This window comes from Molothrus ater, chromosome 2 (assembly GCF_012460135.2).
Source record: "Molothrus ater isolate BHLD 08-10-18 breed brown headed cowbird chromosome 2, BPBGC_Mater_1.1, whole genome shotgun sequence".
Classification (NCBI taxonomy): Eukaryota; Metazoa; Chordata; class Aves; order Passeriformes; family Icteridae; genus Molothrus; species Molothrus ater.
The window spans coordinates 81,089,986-81,116,283 of NC_050479.2; the positions used below are offsets into that span (position 1 = coordinate 81,089,986).

General features: G+C 39.2%; 1 protein-coding gene across 2 annotated transcripts in view; it reads left to right on the forward strand.

The window, feature by feature from the left end:
• Nucleotides 1–26,298, forward strand: part of NOX4 (NADPH oxidase 4) — a 100,952-nt gene that overhangs the window by 63,736 nt on the left and 10,918 nt on the right. The window contains exons 13-14 of one of the 2 annotated variants that reach the window (XM_036385659.1): nucleotides 1,142–1,223; nucleotides 25,440–25,559. In XM_036385659.1, the coding sequence (XP_036241552.1) occupies nucleotides 1,142–1,223; nucleotides 25,440–25,559 (202 nt within the window). The remainder of the gene's footprint in view (nucleotides 1–1,141; nucleotides 1,224–25,439; nucleotides 25,560–26,298) is intronic. The other variant, XM_036385668.1, reaches the window with a different exon arrangement.

Genomic DNA, 26,298 nt, shown 5'->3' on the forward strand with positions numbered 1-26,298 from the left:
TTTTTTTGTCTTGTAACTTTCTTATTCATAAACTTGGTGTTAGATAATTTTAAGATGCATAGGAATCTGAGAGGAGGAGGAGGACTACACTTACCCTCAGGTTCAGTTTCCAGAATGAAAACTTTCATGGAAGAGAGTTAGTTTGGAGAAATCCATGGTACAGCTGCCACACACACCAAAGGCTACAAACTGTGGTTTAGCAAAGGAAGCATAATACCTGTAGCTGAAGACTTTCAGCCACAGTTATAAAGTATTGAAGGAAAGGTAGGAGGTGGAAAGGGCATCAGTTCTGTGCCACTGTAGGACAGATTAAACTTGCAGGTGACGGAAGGAAAGAAGGAAACAGAGCACATCCCATGCTATGGAGAGCTACTAAAGGAATTTGATCTGGGTGGGAAATCCCATTCTATCCCTGAATCTTAATATCATGTGAATTTTAAGGAGGTTTCTATCTTTCATGACTGAGAAATCTGGACTGATAGAAGGTCCTTCAGATCCCACTTGACTTACTGTGTCTAACCACCTCAAGAGAAAAGCATAAGAGAAAGGCTAACTACAACCACCCCTTCATTTGGTGGTCAGTGAAATTAAGTTACAAAAGCTTTAGCTCCTGCAGAAAACCCAATCATGCAGTTTTTGAAATAGATAATTATGACAAAAAAGAAATCCAGTCTTCCAACCATCCTTAAAACATTGAGCCTGTTACCGAAGGATTTGTACTGCAGTTTAATTTATATGAATTAATTAATCTGTGTTTTGTTTTGACTACTGTGTTCCTTGAGTGTGAATTCTTAGGGGCTCCTCCTTTCTGTTTAGACTAGGCTCTTCAAGGCAGGGACTTTTTATGGCTGGCTGTGCGTGATACTCAGAAGACCTCTGTGCAGACCTTAGAAGCTTATAGGCACTACTAGAATTCAGTATTGAATGAAAAAAAAAAAAGACATTTTAAATATTAGGTTTTACAGGAAACAGTGGTTTTTAGTCCCTCCATGCTTAGTTTTGTCCTCTGCTAAATATTTCTGGAGAAGAGAATTCACTGATATTACTGCTTGCTTACTCGTGGCCTGAACATATAATGCAGAGTCACAGTCTGGGTTTGTTTTTTTTTCTTTTCTTCTTTTTTTTTTCTTTGTCCTGACAGAAAGATTTCGGGATTTACTGCTTCTGCATTCAAATCAAGATACAGAGATTCTGCCCATCTTTCAGCAGAGACGCTATCCCAAGTAAGTAAGATTGTCTTCTTGGGAGAAATAAAATCTTTATCTATTTGCAGCGAGGGAGAGTAAAGCATTTATAGCACTGCACATGCTTTTGGTGCAGAATCCTTAGACAGAGCTGTCAGGGAGCCACACTTGCACTGATCTCTGCAGTCTTTTGACTGATGTTGAGGAGAAGCAAACACGCATTGCAAGCACGCTCAGCTGTCAGTGGGGGAGGTGGTGATGGTGGTGGTGGTGGTGGTGGTGGAGCACAGATGTTGAGTTGCCTGGATCAGTGTCTGATGGAGCTTGTTTCTCTGTTGACACAGGTAGATGTTTTATCAGGCTAATCCCCATTCTTGTCTTCTGGGCTTCCATCATTGATGGTGACAGATTCCCTTGAATTTTAACAGGCTTTCCTCTGAAAGGCTGCAAACACTAGGAAACATTTTTTTCTGCCTTTTTTAAGGGTATATGTTTGCCTATATCCCTAAAGGGATTTAAAGAGTAGTGTTGAGTGTTAAGGAGGTCTTGAATGTATTGTGTATCCTGGACAATACCTCTTCTTTTTCCAAGTGACATACCTGAGTGAAGCAATAAAAGCTCTTTGCTGTTTTATCTACTAGAAGAAACAGTCACTTTCAGCTTGAACTGAGGCAGTGAAGGGGAAAGAAGAAGAAATAGTGCTCACATTAACCCTGACCAGAATGAGCAATGAAAGAATGCTAGTGCAGGGTGGACAGAGGGTGGATATGGAAGAAAGAATGTATTTAGACAGTCCTTCAATGATGGTGAAAACAAGCACAGTTATTTATTTTAGTTATTATTGTTAGGAGGTTTCTGAAATAGACAAGAAGTCAGTGAAGCTAGGTGTCAAATCTCTTTAAATCTGATAATACAATTTTTTTTAAGAACAGACAGTTAGGGAGGCTGAGTGCTGAAAGCCAGTCACCTCCTCGCTGTGAGTACTTGAAAATAAACTACTCAAGGATGAAATCCTGATTCTGAAAATGACAAGTTTTGCTTTGACTTCAAGGGAGACACAGATTTATCACCCCAAATTTCTTGTTTGCATTGTCCATTGTCACTATATTACTGGATACTGTGGAGGTCCTATATATGAAATAGTGGAAGGCACCATATGTGTATGGATTGATTTGCTTGTTTTGTTAGGACTTCCATGAATTATTACTTTTCTCCTTATCCTTTGGAACCCTGGCAGTATTATGCTTTGCTTGGCTTAGATTATTTCATTTTTGATATGGACACTGTCAGACTGGTCTGAGAAACCAGTTTGTTGTCCTTCCTCAAAGAACAGACTTATCTTTATATAAATCATTCCTAAGATGTTTGACTTTCCATTTCATTACATTCAATTTATTGCTAGCATTCTTGGCAAAAAGTCTACTAACAATATTACACACTGTCAGATTCATGGGCAAATGAGTTGTCTGTTGTCTTCTGACAGAAGATGTGTTCAACTCTTCAAAGATCACAGCGCAAATATCTTGTATGGAGCTCTGCTCCTCTTTGAAGTTATAGTGGCCTTGCATCTCAAAAAGGACACATGTTTTCAGCCATGTTACTTGGGAAGATTGTGTGCTTCCTCTAACATGCAAAAGTTGGCCAAATTTTGGCACCTAAGCAAAAGTAAGTTTGCATATGTTCTTCAAAGCAATAGATTCTTGTTTATAGCATCATTGATTGGTGCAAATTTGCTCACTTGTTACAGAAATTTATCATATATTACAACCTGTTTAGAAACTGGTTGAACACTATTGACTTATCCAAATTTCCCCAGGGGTTGTCTTTTGAGCAAGGTACTTGAGTTTAGCAAAGTAGAAAACCTGTTTATCTTCATAATATATTTTGTCTTATTCCCATATGATTTTTTCACCTTTCCTATTCTCATTTTCTCCAAAGGGTTGGTTAACAGAAATTAAGGTAGTGAAGAGACAAATCTCCTAAATCAGTGTCCCTTTATGACTTCAACTGAGCAGTGGCTGGTTGTACTACATTAGGATCTGAGTAGAAAGACCATTTTAATGAGATGTTGTCACAGGGCACAAACTCAAGCTTGCAATGATTAAAGAAATCTGAAGAATATTGAAGGTTAAAAATAGAAGAGAATTTTTAGTAGTGACTTAGCTGAATAGCTTGACTAAGCAGGGCTTAGTAGGTAGAAAGGATAAAAGTTTTCACATATTAAAGAGACAAATGTCGAAAGGAAGGAGATTGGATAGGAGGATGTTCAGCACCACTCAGGATATTCAGAATCATTGCAATAAATATTAAAGGCTAAATGTGCAAACTATAATCCATCAACTTTTGGAAGAAATAGAAACCTTGGTGTTCTTACTTGAATTATGTTCTTGTTCATTTACTACATTAGGACCTGAGCTCTTTCCCAGGTAACAGCCAGATAATTTTGGGTGCATCTTGTTCTCAGAGATGTCCATGCACTGGAATGTCTGGAAGAAGTTTTCTAGAATATGCTGAATTTTCTGTGGTAGATGTGTCAAAGAAGCTTGCTTTTCCCTCCTAGTTGATGGAGAAATGTGTGATATTTTTATTGTCCTTGTGTTTGCCTGAGTTTATTTGGACAGCTTTGGCTTAGCCAAGGAGCCAATACCTGCTCTGGCAAGCAGCAGATCTTACAAAGATCAAGTCTTATAAAGTTACACAGCACATCAGCTTGGCTTCTTGATGTACCACTGTGTGCCCACATGGCATCATGAGCACCAGTTCTCACCGTGGCCTCTGGGCTGGACACAACGCTCTGCCAGTTTGTGGGACAGCACCCACCCAGCCAGCCCGGCCTGCAGTATTTGTCCTCTCACTTTTCTTCAAGGGGTTGCAGAGCAGAAGGGGCTTGGCTCTATCTTATGCTTCAATCCCATGCCTAGAGTTTTTAAGGGTTTTTAATGAAAACACACTGCACTGCATGTAGTTACATGTAACAGGACTAGCAAGAACAATCTAATCCGGGCAAGTCATTTTGATACCTCAAGTGACTAACGTGGTTCAGGAATCAGATGTGACCACATACCCTTATCCACTTAATCTGGAAACTGACCTGTCCACAAAGAGAACTATTTTGAGGGGAAAACCTGTCTCCTTGCTGACACGAAGCCATTACCATGTCCACAAGGTTTCACATTCCTGAAACTAAGAATAAGCCTGCAGCTGTGGGCAACCAAATGGATTGGGGTGCACAGCTGCCTGAGAAAACCCTCCGCATGCAAAACAAATGACAGACATATCTGCAGCTCCGTCCTGCTCTCCCTCACTCCACAAGCCTGCTGAAGTCACTGAGGCTGGAGTTAGGCCAACACAATCAGGTCTGTCAGCAAACCAAACTTTTTCCAACAAATCTTATCCCGACTCCTTACTTTTCAAATGAGCATTATGGCCCCTGTATCTCATAAAAAACCATTGAGGGTTTCACATTTAGCACATTTCTGCAGGAGCTTTTTTCATGTTGGTATCTGCTTCATGCTTTCCTTGCTTGTCCACTTTGCTGATTTTATTCCTACATGTTTTTTCCACAGTTTCACTCATAAAATGCAGGAACTGCTAGAGTGCAGCAAAGACTGCACAGGATTGCTCCTGAAGAAGGCACTATGCTCATTAATTTGGCTGCAGGGTCCAGCATGTGATAGGGTGCTTGGTGGTAGCAGGGGCTTAGGTTGCTCCATCCCTGCTGACTCCACTCTGCTCCTGACTGCCTGTGCTTTGTGCACAGGGAAAGGATATGCAATTGCCTTGAAGTGCCAGGGAGAAGTGCCACTTGTAGCTGGGCGTGATAGTGTCAAAAGAAAAAAGCAAACCCTAAAGAACAGAATGATAAGGAAAGTGATAAAAGAAGTGCAAGAGTGAGAAATTAGGTTGATGGGTGAATAAGGCAGGAGAGAGGCTGACATGGCACAAAGCAGCACTTAAAGAGGGATGTGCCAGAAATGCTACTGGCATTACAGGTTTTTAGCATTTTTTTTTCTGTCTAGAAGTAACTTGACAGTTCAGCCATACTTTATATTTTCAAGTTAGAGCTGAAATCCTCATATAAATATGTGGGGTTTTTTAGAGGGATTATTTGCTTCTTTTTTTTCCCCCTTCAGAAATATTTGCAGTCTTCACTCTTATCTTCTGTGGGTTTGATAAAAAAGTTTTTGGGTGATTCACAGATTTTAAGAACAGAAGGAGTGGTTATGTTCCAGCTAATTTGAGTCCCTTCTTAACATAAGCCATAGAGAATTACTGATAATCCCTGCAGCAAGTTTTTCCACTCAGCCAGAGCAGGAATTTAGAATCAAATTGAGATGTTAAAATCTGGAAAACTCACAAGCCTTTAGATCAGCTTGTTTCACTTGTCAGTTTCTTCACCTGTGATAATTTTTTTAACTTCAGTTTCCAGTTTCTGCTATCTCACTGTACCATTTTCTCCTGAAGAAGAAAGTCCTGTACCATCTGAAATGTCACCTCCATACAGAAGGGTGGAGATGAGTTTAAAACTTGCCCTTATCTTGAACAAAATAAATAATAATTTCTTGCAGGGTAAGGCTTGCTAAAGAGGTCTCTCTCCCAAAATCTTAAATCCTTTCAAAAGTTTTCCCACTTACTTTTAAAATAAAGTGAAATAAACAAAAACAAAAAGCTCAAAAGGAAAAAAAAAAGGCAGAAATGAAGAAAAACAACATTTTGGTGACTGTTTCCATAATGTGTATCAAGAGAAGTAACAGCACTTCTTCATAGAATAGGGAGACTATCTAAACTCATAAATTTGTCTGTATAAGAAATAAATCTTTATTATTTAAATGGAATAGCAAAGTCTTGAATTTTGGAGAAAAAAATGAACTTAAACCTATCAGGTATGATGAAATAATATTCCAAATGCATTTAATTTTAATTCTTTTGTATATGTTCACAGTAAATTAAGGTAGTCTTCTTGTGTATGCACAAAAATGCTGGTAATTTTCACATCATGAAAAACCCCAGAAAATACAGCTTCTTGATATATATGTATGTATCTTCAAATACATATTTCTGAAGGTCATCTTTGAAAAGCTGTGGTGAAATTTCAGCTCAAAAAAGCTAAATGATGTTATTCAATTCTCATCATGGAGAAGTCTAGACAAATAGACGGCAGAAAGTTAGTGCCCTCCCTAAACCATTGTGTCTTCTGGTTCCCAATTATTTATTTTAATGATAATGGATCTGTGGCAATTTCCTACAGCTTGAGATCTGAGCCAAGAAACAGATAAAATTTCATAAATAATACCCCAGGAATAAAGCTTATGTCTTATTTGCAGCTGTCTTGAGAACACTTTTCTTTTTAGAGGAAAATAATTTGTGTCTAACACAAGAAAGTAGTGAGATATGGCTGCTGGAAGTGATGCTTCTCAGGCAGTGCATCCACTGAGATTCCCTTGAATCACAGATTGAAATGAGCATAAGAGCAGCTAGCAGAGCATGGCCTAGAAACCCAGTTCAGTTTGCATTAGAAACAAAGGCAACAACTTCCCTGATGTTCTTCAAGGGGAAAAATTGTGACCTATGTGTTCATCACTGAGTCTTCATTGCAAAGGCAAAGAGATTTTTAATTTTAAAAAGAGGTGGAGAACTTTTAAGGAGTGGTTTTCTATTAAAGGCTCTCTGTGAAGTGCTTTACAAAAGATGTCCTCTTATTATAGAGGAAAAACCGAGGCATGGAACTCTGATGTGAGGTACCAGCATCATCCAGGAACAATTCTCCTTGGGATGAGACCAGAAATAGAAATCAGGTCTTCCACAGTCCTCTCAGTTGTGTGCAGTTGGCTCTCTCATCTGAAATAACATCTATCCTCTTTTCCACTGCAAAAACACGTGGCCTGCCCATATTGCTGAAATCAGATGGGAAGGTGCCAAATGAAGGAGCCTTTCAGAAGTGCCCACACAAGCACTTTAAATGCTTTGTGTGGCATTGTACATGAAGCATGAAAATTACTGGTTTTGAAATGCTCCAAGATTTATTTCAAAATGCAGGCTAGAAGCAAACTATCTCATCATCAGTCTCTGTCCTCAGAAACCTGAGTTTCAGAGAATTTTGATGACTTGATTAAAAAAGAGACTTTGATGACTTGATTAAAAAAGAGACCTGCTTAAGGAGGAATGACCTTTAAAAGAAATTCAAGCTGTTTGAGAATAATATTTTTATGAGGTTAGGGTTTTGTCTCTTTTTTTTTTTTAATTTTTTTAGTGTGGCTTTTTGCAGCAATAACACCTTATTCTGTAGAGTTTACAAACCAGTGCAAGGCTGAGCTCCATGATAATAAAACCTTCATTCTAATTAAAGTCCATTTTCCTGTCATTAGAGGTTTCTACAAAATGGAAAGAATAATATCAATGGGGTAGCTGGTAGCTATTCATTAAAAAGAGCAATCTTATTACAGAAGTAAAAATGCAACTATTGGATCTAAATTTTTTTGAAACTGAAATGAAAACAGAAAGAAAGAGGACAGTAATTCATACTGTACATTACATATTTGAGCTCAGATTCTGAAAAGAGCACATGTGAACCCATCCAGATAATATCAAATGGAACCAAATCAGTATCTTGAAATATTAGGACTACACATTAAACTAAGAAATGGCTCATAAATTTCTCAAGACATAGGCTATATTTGTTTAGAGTACCAGTACAGTAGTGCAGTAACTTGCAAAATAAAGACACTTTTGTTCTGTTTCCAGTAGCCTCAAGTTCATGTAACAACAGCACAGAGTGAACCAGTTCCCTTGATGTCAAGAGGAATTTTGCTGCTAATTTCAATAGGGCTCAGACCTGAAATCTAAAGCACAAGTATAAATCTTTCTAGGTAGAAAGATGTGGGGAAAAAAAAAAGATATTTGTGCAGCAACATACATGCAAAACTGAAGCTCCATGTGCATATGTATTCTCTTTTAGATGCTGCTTGAACTTACCTGTTTATCATAGCATAGTTGTGGCTCATTATGGCTCATAGCAGGCATGAACTGTTCCATGCAAAACATTGTGGTGATCCTAGTTGAAAATGGGAAATGGCTGACTGAGAATAAAAGATGATTAAACCTCTCACAACTTTTGGGAGATGAAATCATTGCTTTGTTCAAAGTGAAGGGGGTAAGACAAATCATTAGAGATGGTTTTCATTTGGCTGTCTGGGAGTATGAGCATGGTTTTTGATAAAGCTTGCCAATTAATTGATACATACATGTCTACTACTCAACAGCATCATGAGACTGTGAGGAGTTATCTGCCACCAGATATCTTGAGGGATGTTTTTTTTAAAACAACTCAAACACAAGTTATAGTAGTTTGATACTGAAAGTATTAGTGAGGTTCTTTGATTCATTATGTAAGAGAGTTAAAATGATCTCTTCTGCCCTTATATCCAATTTTATCATAGTTTTAAAAGTAATGACTTATATTAGTTTAAAAAAAGTAGTTTCACAATTACCATAGTTACAGCAATCCAAGCACCAGGCTCTGGAAAAGAAGAGAAACAAGTGCTAAGGAGTTTTAGTTGTTGACAGTATTAATTTCCTCCTGGAGTTAGCAGTCTGTGCAGCCTACTCCATGCAGGGGTTGAACTTGATCACCTCCAGAGGTCCCTTCCAACTCCAACCACTTTTTGGTTCCATGTGACTCTGGGTAAAAGGGGACAGCATCATTCATTCTGTCCTATACGCCTACCTGCACATTAGCATTTTTATTTTTGGCCCCATTCTTTCAGTGAGGGACCCCAAGGCTGTTAAAGGAGGCAACATCTTTGGTGTTTTGTTAGTAAGTCTTGGTGGAAAAAGGAGAAAAGAAAGATTCCAGCTATAATAGGGGCAAAATGGACTATGTTATGCCCCTAAACATTTGGAGGAAAAAGAAGAATCTGCCTGCCATGTTGTCCTTTGTGTTTCATGTTAGACATGAGCCATAAATGTACTTCCTGGTCTTTAACAATGGTAGTAATTTATCAACACTCTTTGCAGTTCTGGCCATTTGCCAAATAGGTTTGAAGGTGCAGGTAAAGTGTGAGATAAGCATTTCATGTGTATTACAAGTGTCTCTTCATGCTTTAATACTGCAGAGGAGAGGAAAGCACAAACATTCAAGACAAAGGAGACTGTTAGTATTCTAGTTTTGCATAAAATGGGCAAAGATGGTTTGTTCTTTTCAGGACATGAGCCTGGATTTAAGTTTTAGCAGCCTTTTGGTGCGTGGCACTGGTGGAGTGGTTTAATTCTGAGTGCCAGCTCTTTAAGGTATATGTGAGGGAGACACTCACATTTCTTTTTCATGAAACTTGTTGGCCTATAAACTCTTGGTGATAATCAGAGGCAGCAACAGGCCCATGTTGATCTAACAGCCATTCCTCGTCTCTTCAGAGAAATATATAGGAGACCTGGGCTGTGGGATGCCAAGAGGACCACCCTGAATTGAGCATCCCCAAATATACACGTCAGCCCCATTTCATGGAGGAAGTTGTCTCAACATCTGGGCTAGAGCTTAGCTCAGAACTATGAAGTTGTAAAAATTGGCAGTGGTGGAAAAGCTGTCTCATCCTATAGTATGTTATTGTAGATGTTAATTATCCTCACTCATGAGGATAGGAGTTGGCTGCTCGTTGATAGTGCCCAGTGGGCCAAGCCTAGCCCCAAGGAAACTTCTTCTGTGACCTTGTCAAGTGGTTTGAAAGAATCACAAGTGCTTTTGAATGGCCAGACAGCTAGCAGCTGGAAAACATTGCTAGCAGCTGCAGGACTGCAACAGTCATGATATTAGCTGCCAAATCCTTTCTGATTGTTGCCTAATCGGCTGGCTGAGGCTGCTCACAACAGAGTTGGAGACTAAAGTAGATAAGTCCAAACACAAAAGCTGTTTGAATAGAGGATATGTACTGATTTTTTGGATGTTGAAGATAAATTTGGTGTTATTCAGAGTTTCTGGTTGTTGTTTTTTAATAGAAGAATCTTGTGGGTTACACATTTGCAGAAAATTATTAGTCTAAGCATCTGCTCCTAACGTGAGGCATCAGGTGTGTCAAGTGAGGTGATTAATGATGCGTTTCTGTTGTATCAAGAATGTGGTGACATTTTTTCTTCCATTAAAGCAGTGAGAGAAGGTGTATTGTAGGCACCAACCAGAAAGAAAAGATATGAAAATAATTTGCTTTAGAGCCTAATAACTTTGATATAATACTTTGCTTTATGTCTTAATTATCCATTGCTGTCAAGGTATCTTTATAAAACAAGGTTTAAATTAAATTTTTGTGGGGTTGAAAGTCATGTAGAATCAAACTCTCATTTAAAATCAAACATTTAAAACTTTTTCATTTCTCTGGGAGCTTCTATAAAGCAAAATTGCTGCCTACTCCAAAAACCCCCACAGCATCAGGGTCAGTCCTCTTACCTCAGGTCTGCTTCACCAGTATGGAGGTGATAACCTATATTACAAATGTTCTCTGTATTCTCTCTAGTTTCAAAAAATACTCCAAAGTGTCTTATGAAAGCAAAATGCCTGAGAGTTTCCAAGGTCTTGTTCTCCCTCTGCATGGTGCATCATGATGTTACATAAGGATATTATAACTTTGTATTTCCACTCAGTGTATACTGTGTCTTCAAGATTAAAATAGGTTTTCTAGGTACATTAGTGCTGGTGATTTCTAATATTCTTCATGTTTAATTAGTTCTTTTACTTGCATGGATAGCTGAGGTTTCCTAAATAATATTTGAAATGCACACATGCATTTACAGTGGTTTCTTCAAAACGAAGGTATTTGCATCCCTTCTCAAAAGACTTTTGAAAACTATTTTTACTTTTTTTTTTTTGGTGCCTTATTTCCTAATGTTGTTGGGGAAAATACAGCAATGGAAGTGGCTGTTAGCAATTTTCTATCATGTGGTGCTCTTTTACCACAACAAGCAAAGAAATGGTGGCAGAACTGAGCCATCTATTTTCCTGTGCTTCAACTTGGACAAGGTAAATCATGTAGGTGTAATGTTATCTTGTGAAGGAGTCACAAACCTGATGTTCTGGCTGTGTGGGCATCATGAAGATGAAACTCTGTGATCTTAATAATACACCAAGAGTATCTCCTGCCACTGCAGTTTTTAAGGGAACCATCTCTAGGATTTCAGCACGTCACTCCATGAGTAAGAGTTTGAAGTGCGTTGGAGAGATCCCACTCACTTTCCTCAAATCTAGGAAACTGGCATTTCATTCAAGCTGGTATAAGGTAAACTCTGGAGTTGTGAACTGAACCCAGGCTTTCCATGATTTTTTTTTTAGTATAAGCTGAAAGAACAACTAGAAAGTATCAAAATATATTTATTAAGCTGATGCAGTGAGCAATTCAGAGTCAGAAGTTCAGTGCCAGTGTTTCTGAGTGCTGCTGTCCTGAAGGATCACTGCTGGTCTGTAAACAGCAGTGTAATAGTCATTGGTTACATATTTAAGTTATGCCAGAGTGAAATGCTGTGCTGCTTTCCATCCAGAAAGAGCAGACTTTATGTGAAGGACAGTTGTTACATGCCAGCCCCTCTGTCACCCCTGTTTTGTTTCAAGGAGACAACATGAAATTCTGCATCAACTCACATATGTCAGACATGGCTGCTGAACTGAAGCAAAAGGAAAAAACCTCTACTATAATTTGTTTTCTGAATAGTGGGAAGGGAAGGGAAGGGAAGGGAAGGGAAGGGAAGGGAAGGGAAGGGAAGGGAAGGGAAGGGAAGGGAAGGGAAGGGAAGGGAAGGGAAGGGAAGGGAAGGGAAGGGAAGGGAAGGGAAGGGAAGGGAAGGGAAGGGAAGGGAAGGGAAGGGAAGGGAAGGGAAGGGAAGGGAAGGTCAGATGTAACTTTCTATTTTGTGCACAGTCCATACATTACATGGAAAAAGATTTCTTAGTTCAAAAGAGTACCCTGTTGATCAGCAGAGCAAAATGTAATGAGCTTGTTCAGTGACACAGGCTGTAATGAGAGTCTCTGGGCACTGCTCTTCTGTGACAGGCAAGCCATGTTGGTATTAATGGACAACCTCATCTCCCTCTGTTTTGTACTAGGAAGGAGGGTTGAAGGAATGTCTTGTTCATTTATTTGTGAATTGCTGTGTCCTGATGTGAGAACAGGCTAAGTTCAGCATCTGCAAATCTTCTTTCACACATGGTTCCATTTGAACATCTTAATTCCAAGGTCTAAGTGCAGCAGAATGGCTGTCCCTGGAGCTCAGCCCCTGCTTCCCTCTTTTCAGAGTCAGCAGAAGCTGAGATGGGGAACTTTCCTAGCTTTTACTGCTCCATCTGTAGCCGTGCCTTGCTGTCTGAGAGCATAGTTAGTGTGCATCTGTATACATTTTGTCTTTCTGTTGTTAGATGGCAGTAACTGGATATGTAATGGTTGATGGTTAACTTTTTTAATTGGTGCATATTTGCACAACAGTGAAGGAATCCACTTTAAAGAAGCCATGCAAAGAGGAGCTATCAAAATTTGATCTGTCTCTCTCAAGTAATTTGATAGCAAAATAGAGCAGGTTGGTTGCAGGCAGCTCTTAAGAGCATCACTTGATTTAAGAAATCCATTTATGTCTGCATTTGCTATTCCAGCTATTTGTGGGCAGAGGCACCCCCCTCACCAATTTAACTTTGTTTTTAGTTATTTGGCCCTGCACTCAGATTCTGGCACCAGTGAATAGCATGTGCACCATGTAGAAATGTTTTGGCAATTATATCCAATTAGGTTTAGCTTGTTCTCTTGTTCGATCCTTCTTATGATATCCAGTAAGAAGACTCATGACTGAGATATTAAGCATCTATTAATAAACCAAAAATATCTCAATTTTGCAGAGTCTGGGGTCTGTTTAACTCTGTACTGAAGGTTCCTTGAAGAATGAAATTTCAAGGGAAATTATCATTAAAACTGCTTCACAGAAAAATATATATTAAAAGTAATTCTAAGTCATGTATGGTTTTATTGTCATTGGGCCACTTGTGTCAAAAACCCCCCTGGGCACTCAGGTATTTGAACACTGTCATCTAAGGTTAGCTGAACTGATGAAATAGGATTAACACGGAGATAACAAGGATGGTGGCTTTATCCACAGTCATCTTTCCCCTTTCTTTAATTTGTTTGCCTTGGCAAGGCTTCTCCAGTGAGACATGAAGCTATTGCTTACCCTTTTTTAAACTGTCAGGTCACATCTAAAGATAAAAGCCATCAGTTGGGCAGCTGGAAACCATAAAACAAATATCTAGAAACACTCCTTTGTGTAATGTTGTACTCCTTTCCTTTTACTTGCTCATTAAAGATTCTGATCCATTTATTGATTAAATTTATGACCACCATTACAGGGTATTTATGGACCTCACAAACTTTTAATGAAGTCATTTTTGCAATGCTTGTCTCTATCTGAGAAATACAACTATTTCTGTCTAACAGGTAGATACTGTCACATGTCAAGCTGACTTGCCCAGGTTCTCCTAAGAAAGGTATGACAGAGACTGGGTCGATCCCAGCACAGCACCTAAGCTGCTGCATTCCTCCTTTCTCTTTTTGCTCTTTGTAAAGTTCCTATACCAAGGGGGAAGTTGATTAGAGATCTTTAGGCACTTACACAGCAGTTGAAGTGATGTTAGAAACATTCAGTGGTGGTTTAGCAAATGGTTGATATATGCAGCCATTAGGAAAAACAGTAATGTAGTTTTCAGAATCTCAGAGAGGATTCAGAACCAGACAACCAGACAGTATATTCTGGACAACCAGAAAGTATTCACTCGTCTGTCCAATTTTACCTTTACAATTTGTTTAAAATACAGGTGTTAAGGAATCCTTAAACAGAAGCAAACTAAGTGATATGTGGAACACCTAAATCACTGATCACAGCTGATGGATAAAGAGTGAGGTCTTACAAAGATGAAGTTTAGTAGATACACAGAACCTAGAGGGCTGGAATTTAATCCAGTCTGTACTACCCATGTCCTATGGCAAAAAAGCTGTTCCACTAAAGCTAATGTACTTTTATAGTGTATTTCTGCCTGATAATACACCTTATACTCCTGCAGAACTAAATTCTGATATCATGCAGTTCAGTGGCGTTTTTGCCATTTGTTTTGTACTGGAATCAGATTTTTTTTCTATAGAGAATTCAGCAAAGTATTATCTAGATAAGGATATAGCACAGTGTATTAAATGAAGAAAAAGTCAATGTTGACAGGTGGGAAGCAGCAAATAGTTCTTAAGCAGAGAGCTTTAAAATGAGTAAGGTATCAAATAGGGAGCAATTCATCTTGGGATGTGTTCTTTTAATATATCAAATAATGAATGATAAGGAGGGAGATGTAAACACCAAGTTAATTAAATCCTTGGATGATATTGAACCAGGGAGGATAGTGTATATCAGAGCAGCTGGAATGAAATTTCTGAATCATCTGGCAAATTTTAGGTGATGGATGGAAGAAAAGGAAGATGAGTTCCAATAGGCAGGAATGTCAGACAGTTCATCAAAAGAGAAATTGTTGAATAAGAAAGACTGACATGGGGTGGGGAAACTGTTAGGCTCATACTTTATAACAGCCTTTGTCTGTGTGTATTAAAGTGTGAAATGTTAGCATCATAGAATCATTAAGGCTGGAACAAAACCTCCAAGATTATCGAGTCCAACCTGTGACCAAACATCACTAAGTCAACTAAACCGTTCCACTAATGTAGTGCCTTGCACATTCATTTTTTGAACACTTCCAGCAACGGTGACTGGATGTCACCAAAGTTTAACCATCCTTTCAGTGAAAAAATTCTTCCTCATGTGCAACCTGAACCTCCCCTGGCAGAGCTTGAGTCTATGTCCTTTTGTTCTGTCGCTGGTTGCCTGGGAGCAGACTCTGGCTACAGCCTCCTTTCAGGCAGTTGTAAAGAGTGATAAGGTCCCTCCTGTGCTTCCTTTTTTCCAGGCTAAACAACGCCAGCTCCCTCAGCCACTCCTCATAGGACTTAATCCAGACCCTTCATCAGCTTCATTGCCCTTGTCAGTCTGGACTCATTCCAGCAGCTCAATGTCTTGCAATGAGGGACCCAAAACTGAACACAGGATTTGAGGTGCAGCCTCAAGTAAAGTTAAGCATTAAGCTAATTAAACTTAAACTAAACCCTATCTCATGAAGAAGAGTTCTGAGAATGTGTTGCTTTCTAGTTTCACCAAAACAAAGAGCATTAACTGAAGATGTAAGTGACATTCTGGAAATTACAGTGGATAAGCATGAGAGAGATGGAATTAAAAGTGTGAACTTCTCCTCTCTGACTGGTCAACAGTGTCATTTGAGATTAAACCTGAGACACAGTCTTGGGATCTGCATCTCACAATGATGACAAACATGGTGGGGATCAGTGTGGAGGTGCAAGACACTGATTTTGTGCAAGAAGTCTCACGTGTCACGAGTTGTTGTATATAATGACAAGACCAGTCACACCCAGTGGTGTTTCTCTGTATATATGCACAGCAGCTTCAGGAATCCTGGTTGATAGGAGATGATATTGAACCTGCAGGAGAGGCTCCTTTGGCTTAGACCCCGACTCTGTGCCAGAGGTGTTAATTCTGCTGTGACGGCCAGCGTCTGTTCTGTTCAGTCACCTTGTCCTACAGGAGTGTCTCACACCCAGTGGGTTGTAGATCTCAGGATATTTATGAAAAGTGAGGGTGGGAAGGGTTAGGAAAAGCATGATGTATTTGCAGTAATTAAATACTAGTCCCATATCTCTCTGTCTCTTACCAAATCTCTCACCTGTTTTGTTTGGGACCACCTGTTCTCTGTAAGCTTCTTAAATGTAACTCAAAGAGAAATGCTAAAAAGTAAGGCTCTGTTAATATGAGCACATAGAAAGGTAAGAGCTTGAAGGAATTAAAAAATTCAAGGGATAAAAATTTCTTTATTTTGAATAGCCTAAGGCAGCTGCACAGAGGCATCTTTGTATGGCTAGAAAGGTAATAGCAATGACACTGCCACCTATGAATAATAATGCCATTATACAGGGACTTGAAACTGGAACACTGCAGACAATAATAGGCCATTCACTCTGAAAAACAGAACTGGAAATAAGAAGCTGGAGCATAGTCAGAGAAAAACAAAGAGGAGGTCAAGATAGTCAGGACTGCATTGAGCTCATCTATGATGTAATGCAGTATATTTTCTGGTGGATGATAAGCTTCTGCCAATGAATCTATGTGCAGACTCATCTGTAGGCTTCTGTTGACTTCAGAAATTCCTGCTCCAAGTTGGGTGATCTCATCTTTAGTCTGCCATTTTATTCCAAATGTATATGGTTCAGTCTACTGCTGGGCAGGTGTTCTTTCTTTACATTTTGGCCTTGCCAGTTGTCCGTATCCCCTTCCAGATAAGAGACTCTCTGCCTAAGGAAATGAGCTGGTCTGACCATCACTGAACATCTGGAAGCCATCTGAAGTTGCATTATCACTATCTTGCAGACCTCTCTCTTCAACTGTCAGAGGCATATTTAGAGAATTTCTTTCTAGGCTTTCTGGCAGCTAAATTCAAGCAAAGATACTTTACAGACCCCAAGCCAATAATGACTTGCTTCATGAAACTGCCCCAAAGGTAACCTAGTTCTATAGGCATAATCACTGGCCTGTAGAGGATGTGAAGCTCATGGAGAACATCAACATCTTTCCTTAAAAGAAGTGTAGCCAAGAGAGACATTGTTTTAAAAAGAGAGTTTTCCAGATAAAAGATGGGCTTGTGACTGGACAAAGGCACTTTGTTTACCCAATGAAAGCCCTAAGACAGGAAGGAGTTTGCAGTGAGACACGGAGATTTTTCTAGGGATTGTATTACATTTTAGATAGAATATTTGTGTTTAGGTTTAATATGTATTGAGGATTCCATTTTATTGCAGAAGTAACTGCTTCATTCCAACTGCAGAATTTGTTGTGAGATTTGCCTTTCTGTGTTTTTTTCTTTATATTGTCTTAATTTTGAATTCTTTGTCTCAACTTAATCCAGTCCAGAGAGCCTGAGTGGGCTGACTTTAGAGAGAGCTATGATATGACCGTCCTTGTCTTCATATTGATCTGCTGGCAGCTGTATCTGCCAGCACTTCAGTCAGCTGCTTCTCTCCTCCCCTTTTGTTTCTGAAAATACCTAGCTAGGATTTTAAATCTTCTGCTTTGTCATCCTTGTGATTTGTCAGCAGAAGCCAGCTTTTCTTTCCCCATCCCTTAGGTGTACTGGAGCTTGACTGGGAAAGCCTACGGCAGGTGACGATGTTCAACTAGAGTGGTCTTTTTTCCCCAGCCTACTCTATCCAAAGAAGTATTTTGCCCTTTGGTATAATATGTCTCCTGAGTATATTTGTAAATGGAAAGGACCTGCCAGGGGTATAAAACTCATGTATGTGCTGTCTGGCTTTCCTGAGTCCTGAACTCCCATGTAGTTCTCCCATTCTTACTTCAATGGAAAATACCCAAACCCTGGCTTGAGGGCTTAAGTCTGCATTAGGCTTCCAGTACTGGTTAATATATAATAATTAGAGATGTGAAAAACTTGAAACAGCATCTGAAATATACAATGGGGTTGCATCAATATGCATCAGTATGGAAAGGGGTCAGTGGTCTTTGGTGGTCTTGATCCCCTCCTACATTCCAATCCTGCTTTTTGACCTCACTCCTGCACTTGTGCTGTGCTCTGTTGTGCTCTTCTCCAGGAGGCAGAACAAGGATATTTGTCCCAGGAGAGTGCTGCCCTACATCTGTATGGCCCCTTCTCCAGCCACATCCTGTTCTTTCTCACAGTGTATTAATGCAAACAATGCTTGGCTGTTGCTACCAACAATCTTTGTTTGGCTCCACAGCTGTCCATCCAGCTGTTGCAGTTTGCACCATGAACATTAGCCACCTTGCCTTCCAGGCTTCTACAGAAACTGATGCTGCAGGTATTTCCACTGGTGTGGAGACAAGGGATATCCTGTCTCAGTGAGTAGCATTTACCAAGCGAGGAAAAGGACCAATATTGGCGCTACTTCCATGCCATCTGTCACCTCTCTGAGATGACCACAAAAGGCGGCAGTATAGGCAACAGAAAGCTTCCTATAAATATTGAAACAGACCAAAGATAAGTGCGGAAGTGGATTGCTCTAAAGCAGAAATACAGTTTGCAGTGAGATAAGCAGATAACTACTCTGTCAGTGAATGGGTTGTGGAGAAATATGGCCAGCACAATCTACCTAGTTTTGGTTGCTGGTATACAGCATTTTATCACTTAATGATGTAACAGATAAATTTTCAAAAAGCAGGATACAATAGGTGGTGCAGCTTTTACAAATGCTCTTCTTTTAATTTTTCTTGATTACTTTAGGCAAAATTGGTAGGACAGAAGTTTATAGAGAGGAAAGGCACCTTACAAAATAGAAATTGAAATTGGTAAAAAATAAGGTGTACAACGGGATTTCTTGTTATAATAAAATTGTGTGTTCTTTAATCAAAGGAATACATTTTGAGAACATTTTGTAAAAATGACCTTAAAAAGGTTGAAGAATGGAGAAGAATTGTTGCAACATTAATTAAGAATATTGACCCAAAAATTTGGTACAGAAAGTACACGTACTTTCAGAGAACAAAGTTGCCTCAGTTGATAATTATAGTTGAATGTAGTTCTCATAGTGATTTTACAGACCTTTTTAATGGAGTAAGTGAATGGTGTAAACTGTTGCTTCTCTCCTGTAATAGTCAGCAATGAGTAGTCAGAAATATGGTTTCTCCATAAATACTTCAGGCAATATTTAGATAATTATATTCAGTTTTGAGGGAAACTAACTTGGTCTGAGAGGTTGCTTTCAGATTGCTGTGAGAGTCATGAACAAGGAGGAACCATATTTATAAGGGTGTCCATTAGAGGTGCAAAGTCTGTTCTCTGTTGCCACCAGTGGTACTTCAATCTCCATGTTTCTTTGAACTTCTTGTTCATAGTTAGGAGGTTCTTTTCTTCTTTTCTCCTCCTCCTCACTCCTTTGTTATAAGTCCAGCTCCCAAAAGGTAATTGTACAGCTTTTGCTGCTTTAGTGTTCCAGCCCACTCCAGCAGAATCTTCTCGAACTTGCACTGTGTGTCATAGAAACGCACAAATCTCGGTTTGTGATTTACAGGAGAAACATTATCCATATGGGTGCCTGCTCAGCTGTTCTACTATCTTACCCTTATCATCATGCCTTCAAAATACTTCCTCTTGCTAAGGATGTTGTAGAGCTGAAAATGCTTCTTTAGTTACCTCTGGGCTCTTGAGAGTATAAAAAGCTGAAAAAAGTTGATTTTGTTTTGTTTTGCCCAGTCAGACAGAATTAAATGGAACTGAGATGTAATGAAACTGATGGTTCTTATAGGATTCTAAAAATAATAATGATTTAGCAGGTTTCTATTTGAAGAAAATTTGGTGCTAATTGATTCTATAGTTTTTTGAGCCATCCATGTTGTTACAATCAGATATTTCACTAGCTGATCAAGGACTCAGCTTCTGTAGAAAAGAGAAGGAAACCTCTGCAAGCTCTAGTACATACTGTAAGAATATGTTTGAAGTTGTGAGGGAAAAAAAAAGTGAAAAAACAACCAGAAATTAAACTCAAGCAGTTTAAAAAAATCATTAGAGGATGGCTAATGAAACCTGAATTAGAATCATAACCCTTTGCAATCTTGCACAAAACAGTATATAAATTTAATTGGACCCACTGGGTTTTGCAAGCTTACTTGTCTAAGGGGCTGATCATTGCTTTAGTGGGAACATCATCCTTCACAGTGTCAGGAGTACACATGGGAATCTCTGATCACACATGCCAGATGTCACATTTTGTGACACTTTTAAACCTAGAAAAGTTGTTGTAGTTTTGGAAATCCGTAAAAGCCAAGGATGGCATGCTTTGTTCACTAGTGGTTCTTTTGTAAAAGGCTATTGTAAAAGTACTGAAATGCTGTCAATAATCACAACCCCTCTGGTAAAATGGTGCCAAAGTGTACACATATAAATTAAGGTTTAAATAATGTTGTGAATTATTGTATGTTGACTTCATAAAATGAAGTGGCTGTCTTGATTTTTGCTACAGAAAATATTTTAAAATCTTTGATAGTAGTAAATGCAGCTTCTTTGAAAAATCACATCATTTGTTGTAGCTAGGCTTTTACTGGAAAATGTGAATTGAGCCTTGGACTCCAAAATGTTCTAGAACAGTGCAGTAGTCCATTTTGCTTTCTGCAGACTATGAAAGATGGTCTCTGATACAAATTTCAGATTTGGATGACTTCCAGCAGTCCTTCTCTGATCTCTGTTCTGCTGGTGCCCTGAAGAAGGAGTCATGCATCAGGAAGCCACTGTGATAGACAGAGCCACACAGCAGAGAGACAAACCAGCTTAAGCTGGAGAAACAGCAGACAACCGATGGATACAATCAGACAGCAAGATTCAGGGAAACAGTGGGACAGTACAGATCCAGAATATGACTGAGATACAGGGAGCACATCAGGAGCCTGTTTTTTTAGATATCAGAGGAAAGAGGAGTCTTAAGAAGGAATTTGAAGGGAGATAATGAGATAGCTCTGCAGATGTTTACTGTGAGTCCCTCCTAGGCATGAAGGAAAGTGTGGGAGGAACATGGAGGCACTTGTTTGAATATTTGTCATGTGGGGGTGGAAGCTGATAGTGTGGGTTATCAGAGAGAGATTATTGCATCTCTCTGGTGCAGCAGAGTTAGAGCCGCAGAAGAACATAAGGAAACTGCTTCAGCCATCAGACAGTTGGTTCCTTGGAGTTCTCAGGCTGAATCCATCAGTACTGAGATGTGGTTTTGGTAGGACAAGTAAAAGAGAAGAACAAGCATGTGAGAAGAGTTGTTTAGTTGATTTTGGAGAATGTCAGTGATGTTTTCCTAAGGAATCAGGAATCCATTAGCTTTATTGACTGTGTCTTATGACTGTATCCAGAACTTAGTGTGCTCACACAAAGATACCTTAGTAAGAACTGAATATCAAGGACATAAAATCTCATGCTGCTGCTTTAAATCCTTCTTCAGCTGACATTGGTAAGAGCTTTGCCTGAAACCTCAGTCAGATTAGGATTTCACTTTTTGTGCTCTATGCAGTACTTTGTATCCAAGCATTTTGTTCAGCTTGCAAATGATGATTCTGCTTTAATTAAAATTTCCTATGAGCTCTTTTTTTAACTCCCCTATCCATCTGTTATTGCACTAATATCCCAGATAATGTCTTACAGTAACTCCCAGAGAGCCTAGTAAAAAAAAGGGTTAACATAATTTACTGTTGGGTTGTGAAATACAATCAAAGCATTATCTTTTCTAAGGGCTCCTACAACTTGAAGTAAAGCATGGCTCTGAGAGCCAATTCCAAGAGATGTGAGCAGGTATCTCCACACATTCACTTATGGAAAATAATGACTTGGATCTCAAAAGCAGTACAGCTGCCTGTGTCCCTGAGACAGTTTAAGGGCAGCCCCATGTTAGTGCAGTAGCATTGCCCAGCACTAAACCAAGCTGGTTTAGTGCTTGTTGGGCTATTTTTGTACCACTGCACTGTAGAATGAAACTGTGCTTTAAATAGAAAATATCTGTTAGATGCTTTTTAATAATGTGCTCTGCTATTTTTTCTGATGTATTCTATTTTGAAGAGCTTTTTTTTCTTTATCTGAGCTAAAAAAATTGTGCCAGTAATAAGCAAGAGCACTCCTAAGACTGGAAGTAAATATATGTGAAAAGAACAACTTGTTATTTGAATAAGTTTGCCTGAAGGGGCAATTTCTAAACTTCTAGTAAAGTTCCATTCCCTTCCTTCATGTTAATTAAATAAAAGCTGGGAGGATATGAGAGTGTAGCATGGTAGTGTGATATATCTGGGCCACAGCTCAAGAAGTAAAAAGTCATCTTAACCCCCTTGTCTTTTTATTGAGCACTGTGATATTTTATTTTCAATAATGAACTGCATTTATGCAAAAGTTTTCTGTCCTACCAAATGAAAGGAGGAACATGTTGACAGGAAACAAAAATTGCATAATCTCTGCAGAAATCTATGACTGAATCACTGCTCTGTTCAACCCTGTGCCATTTGATAGGGGATCAGGAAGTTTCTTGCTTTCACTGGCCTGAATAAGAAAAGGATAAATGACCACTGCCATTAAGGCATCAGGGCCACATTTGTCTCAGTTATAAATTATCTCCGTAGTAAAATGGGATTATATAGTGCATGTTTATGACCTCCAACAAAATCTTCAAGGGAGATCATGTTATGCTTGGAATCAGTCTTTTCAGGCACTCTGAGTGGTGGAGTGGGTTAACACAGTAGCAATATTTCTCCAGGTTTTCCCCCATTTCTCTTTTTCACACTTGGAAGCAGTGACTTCTGGCTGCTGTGTGCTGGACCACATGCAGACACAGCAGGAGGCCCTTGGCTTCTCTGACTGCATCTGCTGTCCAAGCAACTGCTCCTCACTCTCTCAGAGGAAGACACAGTGGGCAAATAGAAATATTTTGCAGGCCAGATGGGGCTAATGGACCACAAACTGGAGCATTCTGACCAAAATGCATATTTAATTGCAGGTTGTTTCTTGAATTTCTGGCAGGCACTGTGCTTGACTGGTTTCTGGTGACCAGATCTAGTTTTGCATTTTTCCACTCCTGATCATGTCAGTATTATTCAGAGGCACTCAGACTTTCCAGGAATTTCTTAACCCTCTGAGATCAGACATACATACATACATACAGACAGGTAGTCCCCAGGTAGTGCAGTTATGTTAAGTGGCACTCCTACAATAAATAACTGTTGTCACATCCACTGGGGTAATTTCTGGAAAAATGTGCTCTGATTGTTTTTGTTTCATTGGGTTGTGTTTTTAATTCAAAATGTTGGCTTTAGGTTTGTGTATCCAAAGGAAAGTTAATGCTGCTTGTCCAGAATGTAAGGAATTTCCCTCAGGCCTGTGCTTTTGCCCTTCATACCTTTAGGAGCAATTCTCTAGATTTCACCAGCTAGGTGGGGCTGATTAGGGTAACATGTATATGAAGTAGGCCAGGAATGACAGGGTTGCTGGTCATTGTTATCCAGTTATTTTGGGGGTTTTGTTTGTTTGTTTTTGACATACTCCAACATCCCAAAATTAGATCTCTGTTACATCTGTTACATATACATCTGAGATCCGTAACATTTGTGGACTTCTTTCAGAATATCCCTTGGAATAGATTATTTCAGTGTTACAACCTGCTTCTCAGCATTTCCCCTGTTGCTTATTTAAATAAGAGCTGCTCCTTTACCTCCTCCATCAAACAGTGCAGCTTTTAGATCTCTTAAAGCAGCTGCTGCTGCACTCTGCACAAGCAGTGGTATCATTTCATTAGTGGAATATTAAGCCTGGTTAAGTAATGTGGTATAAAGTGTTATGTAAGAGGAAACATTTAATGAGCAGATACTTAAAGTTCTGTTTACTTTGTATGCGCATGACCAGTTAAGTTTTTCTTGGCTGTATTGTATAAAACAATATGTCTGTCCTAAGTAAGGAGTGAATTTGTTTTTCTAATATTCCCATCATGCTGGAACTAATACATCTGACATTGCAAAACTTTGAGATTCTCCAAGAGAACGTAGAATACTATAGAGACTATAAATGCAGAAATAAGAGTAAGCATGTTTAGGTTGAAGATGGTTTAGGTTTAAAATTTGATTGCTTAAAAATATTTCCAATGCCTTCTGATTTCTTTGGCTGGGCCAGTGTCTTCTCCCTTTCTCTCCAGGTAAGACACCAAGTATGGAGTTTGTGAGACAGGACACAGTTAAAAATCAGCCTTCAGATCCATCAGAAAGTTTGTAGTTATCTGTGTTCAATTAAGGCATCCAGAAGAAGGAGCCTAACATATGAGGCATATCAAGCAACAATAGCAAAGGGCTGGAAAAAAATTCCTAAAAAGGACCATATTGGCCAAAGACACCCAGACAAGATAGTGTCTTGACTGGTAAGATGATGCCAAGGGTCATACCACAAACCTAAAAGAAATTAAATCAGACTGAGAACTTAAGTTATGGCTAAAATCCAGCCCTCCAAAGGAATTAATCAGATGAGGTTTAGAAGGCTTTTTCTGGGAAAGGAGATGTCTTCTCTGCCTTTAATTCCCTGGCTGTTGTTATAAAGGAGACTCTTAGGCCCTTTCATTAGATGTGGAGTATGTGCAGCTTGGTTGTGCAATAAGTACCAGTGTGTGTGCATGAAACTGATGTGTGTTGGAGCTCCTTAGTGGACTCAGGCCAAAGCTTGCTCTTGGTCAACAGACCTGTGGGCAAGTGCTGTTCCCTGAGCTGCTGCACACAGTGCTGGTCCCACCACACTCGGCTGTGTTCAGCAGTTACCTCAATAAAACGTGCTGATCCAGTGAGTCAGTCATACATAGAACAGGCCTTGAGTAAATGTCCTGTTCGAGTTCTCTTTGCAGCAGTTTCTAAAGATGAATCTGTTACTGAGGTAAGATATGCAGTTGGTTTTCCATAGAAAATGAATAGAGTGGTAGAATAGAGTGTATGAAATCTTACAGCCCATAAATTTTGAATGAGTGACCTTGCTCAGATTGTCAGCATGGTAGGAAAGATTTTGTAGGAGGTCAAACTTTTGAAAATACCTAAAGCTGACCTTTAAATTATAGTCAATGTACTATCCAGTACTCTCTGAAGTGTTAAAAATGGGTTGGGAATGGGACACAATCTCCTAAATAATCTTTTAAATCAAGTGGACAGAATGGTTATAATAATGATAGGCATGAGTCAAAGGGGAAAAACTTAGCAGTTTTTCTCCCCCTTCAGAAAATGTGTATAGATGAACCTCCTAGGCAGGCCTAGCCAAACTACTTTATTTCTTACGTATGACCCTCCAAGTCATTGTTTCTAGTGCCATTTCTTTGCCCTCTAACACTAGACAAAATAGGAAGCCATAATTTAGTCACCTCCACTTGTTCAATTAAAAAGTAGCTTGTCTAATCATGGAACATGCCGAAAGATTTTAGGTAACAGTTTTTCTTACCACCTGTACATTCATTTCTGCCCACATAAAGTTTTCCAGGAAAACGACTTTTACGTTCTGCATCTGAAAACTAATAAAAAATTTTAAACAAATCCTTTGCAGGGTTTTAATTCCAACTTGTTTTTCTTTACCTTTGTCTGGTCTTAACAGCTTCCTCTAAAAGTGTGCTTTTTCTCTTTATGCAGATTGTATGTGGATGGACCTTTTGGAAGTCCCTTTGAGGAATCGCTGAACTACGAGGTCAGCCTCTGCGTGGCTGGAGGTATTGGGGTTACACCATTTGCATCTGTGCTCAACACACTGCTGTAAGTGAGCTTAAGCCTTTAAAGCCATTTTGCCCCAGTTTAGAGCAACAATGAATGACAGAAAGGCTTTGAGTGTCTTAAAAAACTTCCACTGGCATAAATGAATGATTCCTTGAAAAGATGTAGAGGACTGAGATGTCCCTAAAGGGCATAAATCCTCTCATACCAGCTCTGTAACCCAAAATGTTGTGGCAGGGATGCACCTGAATTGGGACAATGTCACCAGCCTCTGTATCCTGCCACCAATCAAGCTTGTGATTAATCTAGTCACAGCCTTTCAGCAGGACTTGTTCCCCCAGGCCCAGCTTAGATGAGGCTGTGTACTCTAACAGTTTTTGGGAGTCAGAAAATTGTGACAATCCTTCTGCTGGAAATGCAAGACCAACTCTCCTCGTTTGACTTTTTAAATGTCTAAGCTTGATGTTTTAATATAAGGGGATCAATCTGAATTCAGGTAGTATGCAGATGTTTAACTCCATTTGAAAAGTTTAAATTTTAGGCATGCATTTTTCTATTTTTCCTTTCTTGTTCCTCTATTTTTAAATTTCATTTTAATGTAAAGCCTTTGATATTCTATGCAGATTAAACCTTCCACCTCTTTTTTTTCTGTCACATTGACAGCATGGTTCCCACTAAATCTTATGCTATGTGAAATAGGCTTCCTTTTATGATTGCTATTGATTTTATTTATATTTGCTAGAGTTATTGGTTAAGGGCTCCAGTCACAGGTTAAGTGAGT